Raw genomic sequence first — 15,334 nt, forward strand, 5'->3', positions numbered from 1 at the left:
TACAAATGAAAATATAATTCACTGTCACCAAATTTTGAGGATCAAAGTGGCTTACTCTCACCCTGGTTGAAACATCTAAGTCCAACTTAATGTATCCCTGGGGTGAAAGTAAGGGGGAAATGTGCTGTTGCTTCATCCATCAGTCAAAAGAAATAGTGATACAAATTGTTATTAAATCAAGAATCCCAACAAAGATAGATCAGCCCAAACTGCAATTAAATGCTCACTTAATAGCTTCCAACCTTGGTCTGGCTTGAAAATTTGATCCTTCACCTCTTGCTTTTCTTTTCACATCCATGTTTTTAAGTTTTAACACTGATTGTAAGGTTGCATTTTGAGAATGTGAGAAGTTTGGGGAAATGATAACTGTTGGAAATATAAAGTTAAAAGAAAGCTGGTGACTAATACATGTAAAGGAAAATGATTGGAAAGTAATTTGCAATATCCATAAATGACATTATCAAGGAAGAGTGTGGGCAATGGCACTACATGGAAGAATAACAGTCAACAGCAACTGCATCACTTGGAAACTTGGAAAGGGAAAACTAGAATGTTAGCTTTCCTAGACATAATTCGAATTCCTGCTGGTAAATTTTATTTGAGAAAACACTGTAATGAAATGCTATCATGGCTATTTTCTTAGTGCAAATATAGACTTTAAACAAACAACTGTAGAGCTGAGGTCTATAGTAGAAATTTTCCTTGCAATACAAAGTCTTTCAAGGCAGTTTTATTTCAGAGTAGACTGTTGTACTGTCTGTTGCACCTGGTGTCACAATAATGCTAGAAATGGAAAAGTCATCAAAAACTAACAACTTGTTTGCTTGCTGGAGGTAAAAGGTAGAGAAGCAGTGTGAAGTCTACATTTACATGGGTGGGTCCTTTTATGGCATATATATTTTCATACACTATTTGCTTTTTTAGCACTGTTAGGCTTTGGTTTTTTAAGATAGCTGCTGGCCTCCAGTATCTGCTTCCACTGAGAGGTGATGCATAATCCACTGTGCGCAATTAATAAAGACATCTGCTTTGGCCTCCACACCACTTATGACATGATTCTCTTCAGGATACCACAGAAGGCTGCAAAAATAATAACAAAAATTTTACCAATTTCTATATGGAGCAGGAAGTTATTGCCTGAGCATAGGGTCTTTATGGTGGTCTTTTCCATCCCATCTCTTTTCCTCCCCAGTCTTTCTTCAGCCTCTGCGAATAGTTATTTGAGTGTTGGACTACAGACATTATCTCACAATGCTGCTAAAATTGGTTCTTCCATCACACACCCATCTTGTTGCCTAGCCCATCTCTTTAGAGCACCAGAGGAAGAAGGCATGAAAACTGGGAGGACATGAGCAATTTCAGATAAGCAGATGACACCATATCACTTGTAGAAAACAGTGAAGACTTGGAATTACTATTGAGGAAAGCCTCAAGTTGAGTGTGATCATACCCTCCATATGTTTCCTTCCCAAATGCAGCTGCACTCAGATCCAGGGATTTAAGTTCTGAAAAACTGCTCAATGCAATACAACCTGAGTAAGAGTGTAACCTTGCTTCCAGATATGGCCCTCTATTTCAGCAAGAATTAAGAGATCATCATCTGTGTATTTAGTAAGCAGAAAAAGCTGAGAACTCACCGCACAGGGACACCTCTGGCTCTCAGCACACGATAATATTCCAGAGCTTGACATGGAGATACTCGACGGTCCTTGGCACCCACACAGAGCAAAACAGGTGCTTGTACCTGTCAGAGAAGAAGAACCCAGTTTGTGAATATTATGAAGGAGATTCCTCTAGTCACTTGTGTGTGTGTGTGTGTGCACCTTCAAGTCACCTGTCAACATACGGTGACATGAATTTTTAAAGGCTTTCTTAGGTAAGAAATGCTCAGTGTGGTTTTGCCTGTTCCTTCCTCTGAAATTAAAACTATAGGACCTAGTGGTCTCCCACCAAAGCACTAACCAGAGTGGATCTTGCTTAGCTTCCATGATCAAATGGGATCTGGTCCCTTAGGGCATGTACGCTATAGGGGCCAGTGACATGGCAATTAATTTCTTTATTTGTCCATTGTAAATGAACCAAGGAAAAGAGAAAGCAGAGGTATGCTTGCAGAGCTTTATGAACCACAGAACCGATACAGGGTGCTGGCTATCATTTTATGGCACAATATTTTGATATACTGTGACTTTTGGTGGATACTGGCACACATACATACAGTATTAAAATTGTGTTTACTTCTTTGTCCGGTTGCTGAAAACTCAGGAAGCATATTCCACATACCATAAGACCCAGTATACATGGGATTGGCACCTATGTTCGAAACATCATCTTCTCTTCAGGCATTTTCTAGGTCATTTTCAGTGTGACCCTATAGTATTCTTTGATCAGAAGTCTTTCATTTTAATAGGGTTTGCTATTATCTGGTTTCATGTATCAAAGCAAAGTCTAGAAATATATCTTTTATCGATACAGGGGTTGTACTGTGCAAGAAAATCTATTATTTATTATTTATTAATTTTGTTTATTTGTATTCTGCTTTTTCTCTCCATACTGAGACTCAAAGCAGCTCACAACTAAAAGCATTTCAGTACAACTTAAAATATATAAATATTAAAGCAGTATTAAACAACATTAATATTAAAACAATCCAGGGTAAAACCGTAAAAGCATATAAAATCACATCACATGTGATGGTCTTAAAACACCTTCATTTTTAAAAGCCTGCCTGAATAAAAAGGTTTTAGCCTGCCGCCGGAAGAACAGCAGGAAGGAACCATTCTGGCTTCCCTGGCCAGGGATTTCAGAGTTGAGGGGCAGCCATTGAGAAGAAAGGCCCACTCTCTCGTTCCCACCTATCAGGCTTGAGAAGGAGGTGGGACCAAGAGAAGATCTCAGGGTCTGGGCAGGTTCGTACAAAGGGATGTGGTTGGCCAAATAGCCTGGACCTGAACCATCTAGGGCTTTAAAGAGCATAACCAGCACTATTAGTGCTGAATGGGCTAGAATTTTTTAAAGACTATGATGCATCTCAAAATTTTAAAATTAAGATTTGGGGCTAATGCAAAACTCGTATTGTAGCAAGTGAATATTTGGGGGAGTCCATACAGCTCTGCACGTGACACAATGACACAACCCACAGGACATTTACTTAGTAGGGATACATATGACAGAGCCAAATAATGGTTCCATCACCTTGCTCTTACCTTTGCAGCATGAATTATGGGGGAACTGAGCAACATGGTAGCCAGATCCACTTCTGTGGGAATCTGATCAGAGAAGTAAGGCAGACCTAGAGCTGAATACCGCCTGTGGAAATGATGTAGCCATTAGTATATCATTTGAATTTCTGATCTCTGTCAAACAACCCAAACTTTTGACAGTTGTAAATGTGGCATTTGTAGAGGGGATCAGAGAGAACGGATGCATGCAAAAGGAATGGTGGGATGATTAGAAAGACTGATTCATGAGCTGATACACAAGGCCATGGTAATAGGTTAATTTGGGGAGAAAATAAGCCAGGTTCATAGGATGACTGACACAGAAGAGTTCAGGAAGATGGATTCCTTACCAGTCAGGGATGTCAGAGGTGCCCAATAGAGTAGCCATGTTGATGACAGGGCTTCTGACTGCACAGGCTTTGTACATGTCTGGATATCGGCCAATCAAATGGCAACAGATGAAGCCACCATGAGAGCCTCCAAACAGGGCAATCCTCTTTGGGTCCAGAGTTCCTATCTGCAGGGCTATTTCCACTGCCAGCTGTAAGAGCAAGAAAGACAGAAGGCCAGGCAGAATGCCGGACACCACTGCACACACATATTAGATAGGAAGGTGTACATAAGGAAGCTACAATTAGAAGGGAAAGGGCTAAACAAAAAGTGTGCCCCATATGGCTGGTCTGCTAACCCAAACCAGCTTAAGTCATTCATTCATTATTTCAAAAGGCTTGATCCTTCCATAAACATGTAAACACCTTGTTGAGTCTATGGCTTGTAATAAAGACTCGAGTATATAAAAACATATTAATACAAACACTAAAAAAGAGAATAAAATCATTCTAGGAAAATTAAGTGCACAGGGCTCTCTGAAATGCAGGGACACTGAAAAAAACATGAATGATAGATCTTTGACAAACACAAGGCATTGGATACTAAAATTCCATGCTTTTTGTAGTGTTTTTTAAGGGAAACAGTGTCATGACCTCCCAACCATCTTTCTTGAAACTTCAAAGAAGTGGCCAGGACAAACAAAAAATACAACAGGTTGATAGCAAAATATTTAAGCATGGAAGGTGGAATGTATTTTTTCATCGTGTATTCACATTTACATCCTGAACCTGGGGAAGAACCATACTGATAGCACTTCCCAATTAAAGACTGATCATTAATCTTGTCTCCATGTTGAGCTGTTCTACTAATCATATGCATTTGACACTTGCTCCATTTGGCCTTTCCTGACCCTCTGGCTTATATGACTGACTGGTTCTATAATGGTGTTCTTCCATATTTTAGGTATGAGTCATATCTTTATATGCATCCAAACACATTTATACATATGAAAAATGGGATAGGGATGTTTCACTGGCTGTTTTGGGCATTGTGGTCTTCCAACAAAGGGAAATTCAGCTTTCAAAACTGAACTAGCAGTATCACATCTCTTCACTCACATACATGACTCACTAACATCTTGATGGATATTGGCAAAGAGATGCTGATAGACTGTGGAAACTCCATGGATGGAAATGTTTCATTACTGCTGCTGGATTCAAGAACAGGATGTGCAATTCCTCAAACACTGCTCATACCCAAGAAGAAAAACCTGCATGGGTCCATCAAGCTGGTTGGGATGGCATTGCAAGGACCTCACATATACAGGCATAACGTGATCCAAAAATAGATGGTGTGGGAGAGATGTCCACAGTAGACCATAGTAGATTCTAGATGGCTTCACAATAGATGCGATCATAGATCACCTCTCCATTTAAAGGGGAAACTTATTAGAAATAGGGCGAGATCATATGCAGTGTAATATCATCCTTTATCCATTTGTTATTCAAAATTGGGCCTACTCTTACACAAAATAAGAAAAAAGTAGGGCTGACCTGAGTGTCTTCCACATCTTGTACACCAACGTGGGAGATCAGTGAGTCGATGCTAGCCTGGCCAAAACCCAGGGAGTCTCTGTAATTCACTGCTCAGAAAAAGGCAAGTCAAAAAGGTTGAGTGAGGGATGCCCTCAGAAGATGTGCAGAGCAATTCCTGCCCTCAAGGTTGGTTTACAAGTAATTGCCCCCGTAGCTTCCCCAAGCTCCTTCCTTGTAGGCTTTTAAACAGAGGCTGAATGGTTATCTGTCAGGGGTACTTCAACTGTGCTTTTCCTGCATGGCAGGGGGGTTGGACTAGATGGGCCACGTGGTCTCTTTTTTTCTATGAGTCTATGATCTTGCTACACCACTGATGAGGCAAGTAGCTAATAAATTTGCAGTGCAAGGATAACCCATGCTGAATGTGAAACTATCGTATATCTTTGCGTATAAGCTGAGTTTTTCAGCCCTTCTTTAGAGCTGAAAAAGCTCCCCTCAGCTTATACTCGAGTGAGGGTCCTGGTTGGCTTATATTCGGATCGACTTATACTTGAGTATATATGGTACATTTATTATTTTTTCCTATTATTGTTGTTATTATTACATTTATTATTTTATTCTATTATTATTATATTTATTGTTTTACTCTGATATTATTATTACTACATTTATTATTTTACTCTATTATTATTACATTTAGTTTTAACTCTATTATTGTTATTATTACATTTATTATTTAACTCTATTTATTATTATTGGGAGAATACATAAGCACATTTACACTGAAGATGGTTACAATAATGATTTAATCATAGTTGCACAGTCTTATCTTAAATTATAGTTTTATGTAAATATTCAAAAACATTTAACCTACTGATGCTTGAGTTATTGTAATTTTATTGGTATCTATTTTTTATTTTGAAATTTACCAGTAGCTGCTGCATTTCCCACCCTCGGTTTGTACTTGAGTCAATAATTTTCCCAGTTTTTTGTGGTAAAATTAGGTGCCTCAGCTTATATTTGGGTTGGCTTATGCTCGAGTATATATGGTATTACTAACCAAGTACAAAGTGGCATGCTCCTTTAAACTTTTTATGGCAGAATTACAAAAACTGTACAGTATTAACTGATAAGCGCAAGCATTTTTCTGCCACTCTTTCCTGTATGTGCTTAGCTTTGGATGTAAAGATGTGTCAAATCAGTTTCTTCTAATGTCTCAGCTCCAAAAATAATGCTTTAATAATGCTTTAAGGGATTCCCAGAAACCAAGTTTGATCAGTCTCAGGCTAATATAGTAAAGAAAATTTGTTCACAGAAGGAATAGATAAAGATTCAGCCTGGGGTTTCAGGAGCCCACACATTGCTAACTTTACAACCACAGCAGAAAGTGGGCATCAAAGCAGAGGAAAATCAAAAAGATAGTGAGAATGGGGTGAGGTTTCATGCGAGTGATAAAAGGATGGAAATATTACTGCTTAGACTGCAATTCCCAAAATCAGTTTGTTTGAATGATTCTGAAAGTTGTAGGTCTAAAAAGTAACTTTTCCAAGTTCTAAGAACGAAATTAATTTCGCTGAGTGCTATGATGTGGTACATTATACCTTTATCGGCCTTTTGGATCTACATCTGATCACGTTGCATGCTAGATGGGGTTTTAGAATAGTGAGTGTAAAAAGTGAATGATTCTTGGGCAACTCACCCATGAGCACAGCAAAGCCCAGCTGGCAGAGACATGCCATGGTTGGATGCCAACAGGCATCAAAAACAGCATGTGGGCCACCTGGAAACAGAATACAAAATAATAATCCAAAAAAGGACTAGGATATCTCCAGGTCTGGAAGAAAAGACCAGAGAAGCCAAACAGCATTGCCTCATCAGGAGCTGAGAGAATTAGGATTGGGGAAAAAGAGAGTCTTGGCTATAGGCTGAAACCATTGATCTGGATTGGTTCTGACCATGGAAATACATGGAATTCCTTCAGACTTCAGAAGGAATTCAGAATTCCTTCCTAAGAAAAAAATAAACACTTTTAAGGTAAAGGTAAAGGTGTTCCCCTGACATTACGTCTAGTCGTATCCGACTCTGGGAATTGGTGCTCATCTCAATTTCTATGCCAAAGAACTAGTGTTGTCCATAGACACCTCCAAGGTCATGTGGCCGGCATGACTGCATGGAGCACTGTTACCTTCCCACTGGAGTGATACCTATTGATCTACATGCACATTTTCGAATTGCTAGGTTGGCAGAAGCTGGGGCTAACAGCACGAGCTCACCCTGCTCATTGGATTCGAACCACTGACCTTTTGATCAGCAAGTTCAGCAGCTCAGTGGTTTAACCCGCTGTGCCACTGGGGGCTCCTAAAGATTAAACATCTTTAATGGTGCTCTAATAAAATTTGGAAATAAGTTGGGAAGCATGGACTCACCCATCAGACAACAACTAAAACAACAAAAAAGAGCTGCTATAACTCACCATGTGGGGAAACAATAAGCGGAAAGGTCTTTTCTCTTTCTTTGCTTACTTGAGGACTCAGCAACACAGCTTCAAATGTTTGATCAGCTGCAATAAAGGAATACATTTCATGGCAAGCACCACCCAGAGATATATTTATTTGGTAATTTTCTTTTCAAAGGGAGCAATGAATAATTTTGACAATTTTATGCACATGTAACAGTCTTTTCTGTAATAGCCAGCCCAAGAGATTTTGATTCTGAAGAAAAAACTCAAATCCAATCCACAGCTCTATTAAAATTATATGGCAATACTTCACAACCACAACACCCTGCTTGCCTTAGTTACATTCCATATTTAACTAAGTACCATTTTCTATGGTACTGATGTACTCTGCTTGCTACTAAGCCAACTCAAATCTTCTGCCTGGGTAATCTGAGCAGGTTGCCAACACACGGCTTTAGACCTTCTCTGTTTTATAATAGCCAGCAGGACTCTAAATATCTTCTTTTTTTAAATATTTTTATTACATTACTATTAATTTGTTACAAAGAAAAGAAAAATCTTTACAATTCATATAATTAAGTCTTTTCCTTCCCCCAGTGTTCTACCCGTTGTGCTCCCCATCACCGGAGTCCATTTCTTTATAGTCCAACCAGAACCTCATTTCTTCTGGTGGGGGTTGATTCCCATCTTCTCTCCTTAATGTTTCTTCAATAAATTTCTTCCATATGCTTTCAAAATCATTTTTCTTCCTTAGGCCTTTTTTGACATTTAAATTGCATGTTAACTTATCATTTATTGCTAATTTCCAAATTTCCTTGTACCAATCTTCTATTTTAATTTCCACCTCCCCTTTCCAATTTCTTGCTATTAATAACCTTGCAGCCGTTAGCAACATTGTTACCAAATTCTTTTCATTTTCTTTCCATCCCTCTGTATTATAAATAGATAATAGTATAGTCGCTGGGTTTATATTGATTTTTTTCTTCATGATACTCTCTATTTCTACTATGACCTTTCCCCAAAAACTCTGTACATACTTACATTCCCACCACATATGAATATATGTCCCCCTTTCTTGACAACCCCTCCAACATTTTTCTGAACAACTCTTATCCATATTATGTATCTTTATTGGGGTCAAATACCACTTCCATACTATCTTGTAGTAGTTTTCTTTTATTCTAATTGATAAATTTTTGAGGTGCCTTGCTTTCCATAATTTTTCCCAATTTCTTTCTCCTACTTTTATTCCCAGTTCTTCCTCCCATATTTCCCTTGTTAATATCCCTTTCCTCCCACCTTTAATCTCTATTAATATTTTATATATCATACTGGTTATCCCTTTCGGATATTCATTTCCCTCTTTAGTCTGTTCTTTTAATACTATATTTTCAAATTTTGTTGGTTCTCTTTCCTCCCAGCTCTTTCTTTGCCAATTTTGGAACCATTGATCTAATTGGACCCAATGAAGCCATGATATATTTAAATCACCTAGGATTCCCTTTATGTTGTTTTCCTCCTTTATTTGTTCCCTCCAGCTTCCAATTTTGTCTAATTTCTTCCTTTTCAATTCCTTATCCATCACATTTTTTAAGTTTTTAGGAAATTTCTTCTCCATTATCACTGGCATTATTTTAGAGTCCTCTTTAATGAAGTGGCTTTTATATTTATTCCATATTGTTAATATGTTTTTAATGATACATTTCCCATTTGGTTGATTTCCTTTTTTGAATATTCCTTAAAAAATATATTTTCTAATCTCATTTCTGTATCTTTAGTAATTATTTCCATCCAGTTTATTTCTACTTTGTTTAGCATCCCTTCTACCACATGTCTCAATTGGTTTGCTTCATAATAACTTTTGATTTCGGGTAATCCTAGTCCTCCTTCCTTTTGTGGTTTGTACCAATAGCATTTGTTTATTCTGTTTTTTCCCCATTATTACAAAATTTGTTTGTTAATTGTTGCCATTTGTTCAATTCAATTTCTGATATTTTAAGGGGTATCATTCTAAATAAGAAATTTACTTTAGGTAGTATTTTCATTTTGAATAAGGCAATTCTACCAAACCAGGACAAGTGTATGTTGTTATATTCATTTAATTTTTTTCTGTTTCTTTCCTCAATGCCTCTAAGTTTTTCCTTTCCATTTCACTTAGGCCCTTGGTTACTACTATTCCTAGATATTTTATGTTTTCTTTTAAAGTTATTTTTATATCCCTCCGATTTTGAATTCTTCCTCTTCTTGTTTTGTGTAGTTAAATAGTATCATTTCTGATTTTTTCCAATTTATTTTCAGCCCTGTTATTTCTCCAAACTTCCTTATATGCTCCCCTATTATTTCCATTTTATCTGCTATTCCTTTTAAAGTCAAAATTGTGTCATCGGCAAACAAGCTAATTTTATCTGAGTCTTTTCCTATCCCTATTAATTTATTATCATTTCTAATTACATTTGCCAATATTTCTATTGTAATTGCAAATAATATTGGTAACATAGGGCATCCCTGCCTAGTCCCTCTTGTTACTTTTATTCTATCTGTTATCCCATCGTTTACTAATACCTGAATGTAACTGTCTGAATATAGTTGGTTCACTAATCCCATTGTTCTACTTCCCAATCCAAATTTATTCAAAATGCATTTTAACGTTGGCCACTCTACGCAATCGAATGCTTTAAATATGTCTAAGGCTACAATTCCTGCTTTTATCTGCTGATTTTTTATTATCTGAATTTTATTTATTAATTTCCCTACTAAACTTGACATTTGTCTCCCTTTTATGAAGCCACATTGGTCATTATTAATATATTTATATATCCAATTATTCATTCTATTTGCTATAATTGCTGACAATATTTTGGCATCCTGATTTATTAATGAAATTGGTCTGTAAGACCCTGGGTCTGTTTCATCTCTATTGATTTTAGGGATGAGTACTACTAATGCCTGTTTCCAAGATTCTGGAATTTTTTCTCCATTTAATATTGCGTTATATAATTCTGCCAGTTTTGGGATTAGCTTTTTCCCAAATATTTTATAATACTCTGGTCCAAATCCATCCCACCCTGGGGCTTTCCCATTTTTCAGTTTCATTATTACTTTCTCTATTTCTTCCTCTTTTATTGGGGCTTCTAGCAATTTCCTATCCTCCTCCCTTAATTTTATATTCCAATTACCTTCCACATATTCATTTATTTTGTCAATTGAATGTTCTCCTGCTTGGTATAACTTCGAATAGAATTCCTCAAATATTTTTAACTTTTCTTTCATTTGTCTGCATATCTTTCCTGATGTATCTTTTATCTCATTTATCGTGTTTTCCATTTTTTTCCTTTGTACTGCCCTCGCCAACGTTTTTGAATTTTTATTGCTAAATTCAAAGAATTCTCTCCTTGGGTATATCAAGTTTCTTTCTACCTGGTCCATCTCCATTTTATTCAATTCTTCTTTTTTTGCCCTTAATTCATTATATATGAGTTTAGTTCTTTTTGTTATATACTGATTTTCCAATTTTCCTATCTCTTTTTCTAATAAATTTTCCTTTCTTCCTGTTTCTTTCTTACCTTTGATGCTTCTTTTATTATTAACCCTCTCATCACCGCTTTCATTGTATCCCATAATAAAGCTCTTGATATCTCTTTGTTATTTAAATCCCAAATTTCTTGCCATTGTTTTGCTAATTCATTTACCGTTTCCTCTTGTTTCAGTATACTAGGATTGAATCTCCATCTTTTTATCTGATTGTAATCTTGCTTGATTTCAACTTCTATACTAACTGGAGCATGATCACTAATCCTTATGTTTCCTATTTCTGTATTTACAACCTTGTCTAGTATATTTTTTGTAATAAACATGTAGTCAATCCTTGTATATGTTTTATGCACTTCTGAAAAGTATGTATACTTTCTCTCATCTCCTTTAAAAAGTCTCCAAACATCTTTCAATCCCCATTTACCCATAGTCATACTTAATTTTGTCATGTTATTACTTTTATCTTTAACTGTTGGATTAGATTTATCTTTTACCGTGTCCATTACCATATTCATATCTCCTCCAAAAATTATATATTTTTGTTGCCAGTTAGTTATTCTCTTTAACACTTTCTCATAGAATTCTTCTTGTTTTTCATTGGGAGCATAAATATTTACTAATACATATTTGTCTTGTCCAATTTCCCCTTCCATTATTATATATCTACCTTCTGTGTCTTTTAACACCCCTGTTTTCACAAAATTACATTTTTTCGATATGATTATAGCCACACCTCTAGATTCAGAATTGCCATATGCTTTCTCATAGTATTTTGCCCAGTTTAATTTTAGTTCATTCACTCCTTCCTGTTTTTGTGAGTTTCTTGGAGAAAGTAGATATGTGCAGCATTTTTTTAAAGCAAACCTTCAATTCTCCTCCTCTTATACACATTCCCAAGACCTCGGACATTTAGTGTTGTCACTTTTAGTTTACCCATCATTCTTATACCATATTATATTAACTTGTGTACTCCATACTGTGTTTCCCATCCCACTTCCCCTTAAACACATTACCTTTGTGCCGCTTGTCCCCCCCTCCCCTCGTTCCTTCCCTCCTCCCCACTTATGAGGCACTCTGCCCCATACCCTGCCACAAGGGCCATTGTGGGGAGTGGAGCCATGTTTCCTCAAAAGTCCAGCCAGAAGACCCCCCCTCCCCCCATGCTCCATAGTTTCTTTTCTTCTTTGTTTAGACTGTGGAATGTCTTATTGCCTAGTCCTGTCCTCCAACAGCTCCTATTAGTTCTCCTTCGCCTCCTCCTCCTCCTTTTTCCTTTCCTTTCCCCCCTTCTTCCTTTCCTTCCTTTGCTTTCCTGGCGTTGGTCTCAGCCTCACTTTTGTCCTTACAAATTCCTAGTTCCTTCAGTAGCTGGAAGCCTTGTCTTTGAGAGTCAATTTTATATTTTTTTCCCTTGAAAATTTTTTTCAAGTGTACTGGGTAACCCCAGTGATAATGAATCTCTTTGTCTCTTAAATATACTGTACATGGTTTCATTGATTGTCTCCAACTTTTTGTTTCAGCACAGAAGTCATTGTAGATTTGTAGATTCACTCCTCCAGATCTTAACCTTTCAGGTTCTTTCCTCAGTATTGCCATCAGCTGTTCTTTTTTCTTATAGTGTGTGACCTTGACTATTATGCCCCTGGGCATTGCTTTACTCCTCCCTCCTGGGAGCCTGTGAGCACGTTGAATGTCCATCTCAGTCCAGTTTTGCATCGGAGTGACTCTCTGAAGCCATTTTAGAATCTCCTCTGCCAAGTTCCCATCCCGTTCATTCCTCTCTGACTCTGGCCAGTTTTTCAGAATAAAGTTGTTCCTCCTCTGTGCATCCTTAATGTATATTAGTTGCTTCTCTATTTCAGAGAGTTTAATTTCTTTTTCCCTTTGTATCTTATCCTGTTGTTTAATATAGTCCTTTTGCTCTTGACATAGAGTTTGCAGTTGTTCTGATGTATCTTTTTTAAGAGTTTCAAACATTTCCATAGTTCGTTGTTTCTCTTGCATTATCAGACTCTCAAATTTGGATACAGTGTCCTTAATTTTTTGGTCAAATCTCATTTCTAGGTCCCGTGTCTGATCTGCGAATAGAGCTTCTATTCGTTTCATCTGGTCCTCATTTTGCCTCCTCATTATTAGAGTTAATTTTTCCATCCAGTCTTCTTCCCCCCCTTCTCTTCCCCCTTCGGATGGCTTTACTTCTCCCTGTTTAGGGTTTGCTCTATTGCCATTGCTATTTTTAACACTGCTCCAATGGGGGAGGGTGGAGGTCTTCGGTGGACTCTTTGACATATTTAATTGACTGTGATCTACAGTCTCAGAGTCCTCTTGTTGTTCCTGCAGTCTTTGTAACCTTTGGTCCGATGGTCTGACCCACTTTTTTTTCTGCAGTCCCTTTTTCATATAGTTTAAGTGGGAGATAGAGGAGTCTTATCTGCTGCCTGTTTCAACTTCCAGAGGTTTACTTACTTTGTTGCTTCCTTATCGGCGTCTTAATGGCGTCTGGTTTATGTCTCTCTCGGGGTTATCTTCCCTCTGAGTGTACTTTTCCCAAATCGCCACTGGTAGATTGCCTCCTCTTTTCTTCCTTTAATTCTCTGGAGTTTTAGCAGCAGATTCTCTCTTAAACAGAGCTGGAATCTCTCTTATTTATTTTATTGCTCCACAATCTTTGTATAACATTCCGGAGCTCCGGGAGAATGCCGGCCATTCTCCTAGGCCACGCCCCAGGACTCTAAAGATCTTCAATGTATCTCACATCTGAATTAAAATACAAGGAGGAAGAAGCTACAAACTCCAGATTGCAAAACAATATATGCAATACCAAGTATTTCCTGTTTGCTACAGCTCAAACTTGAATCTAGGTTCAGTGATCTCTTACATTTCCATTTTGTATTTGGATTCCTTCAAAACTCGGAACATGTTGCTGAATTTATTTATTTTTAACTTTGGCCATCTGTCAAGAAATTAATAAATGATGCAGCATCTCTATGCTGTAGCCTTCACAATCCCACAAAAGCTTGGTTGTGCTCCTGGTCTCTGATATGCCACCCATCCAAATATTTCTATCATTTAAGACTTGGTTGCTGTTGTGTGCCTTCAAGTCATTTATGACTTGCAGTTACCCCAAGTTGACCCTATCATGGGGGTGACTGAGGCGCAGTATTTGGGACTTGCTCAGGGTCACCCAGTGGGTATCCATGGCTGAGTAGGGATTTGAAACCTGGCCTCCAGAGTTATAGTGAAACCATTACACCATGCTGACTCTTAGGTCTACCCAACCACATGAAAATCTAGACAATTAGAGAAGTAAATGAGAGTTATGGATCTAGATTGAAATTCCATGCTACAGTTTCCTTACTGTAAGGACTGCCTTCCTGAGACACTGGAGGGTGCACTGCCAGAATTTGCCATTCCATATTGGACAATACTGAAGTTTTCTCCACAGTTATCCACTGTAGTCCAAGTTCATTCCCAGTAATAGGAAGCATGCCCACCTTCTACAAAGCAGATATAGTATTTTGTTATTAGAAGTACTAGACAGAAGTGTTATATATTCTAACAACATATCTTAGCATTTTAGTGGCCTACATTTATGTTTGATTTGTCCTCAATGTTTTCTGTAGCTACTTAAAATCACAAGGAAATTTCTTAATTGGTTTGTTCTTTTATACCTGTATACAAAATAGTTATCTGTTAAACCGAGACATGGTTTGTTTATATGTCTGAATATACGTCAGTTCACTTGGCAAACCATGTTTTTTATATCAAGCTAAAATTCAAAACTAAATAGCAAATTGATTTGTGCTAACCGTAGTCCCCTCATATGTAACAGAAATATGAGACCTGCAACATGTTGCCACAATTTGAGCATTATGGAAATGGGTGGTACAATAGTATTCATTTATTATTGGTCTCTATTTATTTTATGAAATTCAAAATGGAAGTCTGCAGCAACATACACCTTGATCAGGAAGGAAAGTCTCTTACCAGGCTCGGAGGACAATTGGGCGATGAACAACTTGCCAGAAGGAGATCCTGATGAATTCCCAGAAGAGTCCAGCTACCTTCTGGCTCTCCTTGGAAGAGGAACCAAGAAAATTATTCAGCATTAATCTGGACTCTTGAATATCCAAGAACAGTTTGATTTTCTCTATCTGTGGTTTTTGAAGTGACAACATCTGAAATCACATATACAAATTCTAGAGCTGAGTGAAGTGATTCTATGATGTAATTTGGGCAGGAACCCTTGTCTGAATATTTTT

The 15,334-nt window shown here is 37.4% G+C and overlaps 1 protein-coding gene across 1 annotated transcript in view; it reads right to left on the bottom strand.

Annotated features, from left to right (window-relative positions):
* Positions 1-714: 714 nt before the first annotated feature.
* LOC103277916 (acylamino-acid-releasing enzyme) overlaps positions 715-15,334 on the bottom strand; it is a 45,078-nt gene continuing 30,458 nt past the window's right edge. The window contains exons 13-21 of the mRNA XM_062970099.1: positions 15,060-15,148; positions 14,431-14,569; positions 7,557-7,643; positions 6,783-6,863; positions 5,102-5,190; positions 3,569-3,759; positions 3,204-3,306; positions 1,638-1,744; positions 715-1,080 (exon numbers count right to left, since the gene is read on the bottom strand). Of these exons, the coding sequence (XP_062826169.1) occupies positions 945-1,080; positions 1,638-1,744; positions 3,204-3,306; positions 3,569-3,759; positions 5,102-5,190; positions 6,783-6,863; positions 7,557-7,643; positions 14,431-14,569; positions 15,060-15,148 (1,022 nt within the window). The 3' untranslated portion in view covers positions 715-944. The remainder of the gene's footprint in view (positions 1,081-1,637; positions 1,745-3,203; positions 3,307-3,568; positions 3,760-5,101; positions 5,191-6,782; positions 6,864-7,556; positions 7,644-14,430; positions 14,570-15,059; positions 15,149-15,334) is intronic.

Source organism: Anolis carolinensis, chromosome 2, assembly GCF_035594765.1.
Source record: "Anolis carolinensis isolate JA03-04 chromosome 2, rAnoCar3.1.pri, whole genome shotgun sequence".
Lineage (NCBI taxonomy): Eukaryota > Metazoa > Chordata > Lepidosauria > Squamata > Dactyloidae > Anolis > Anolis carolinensis.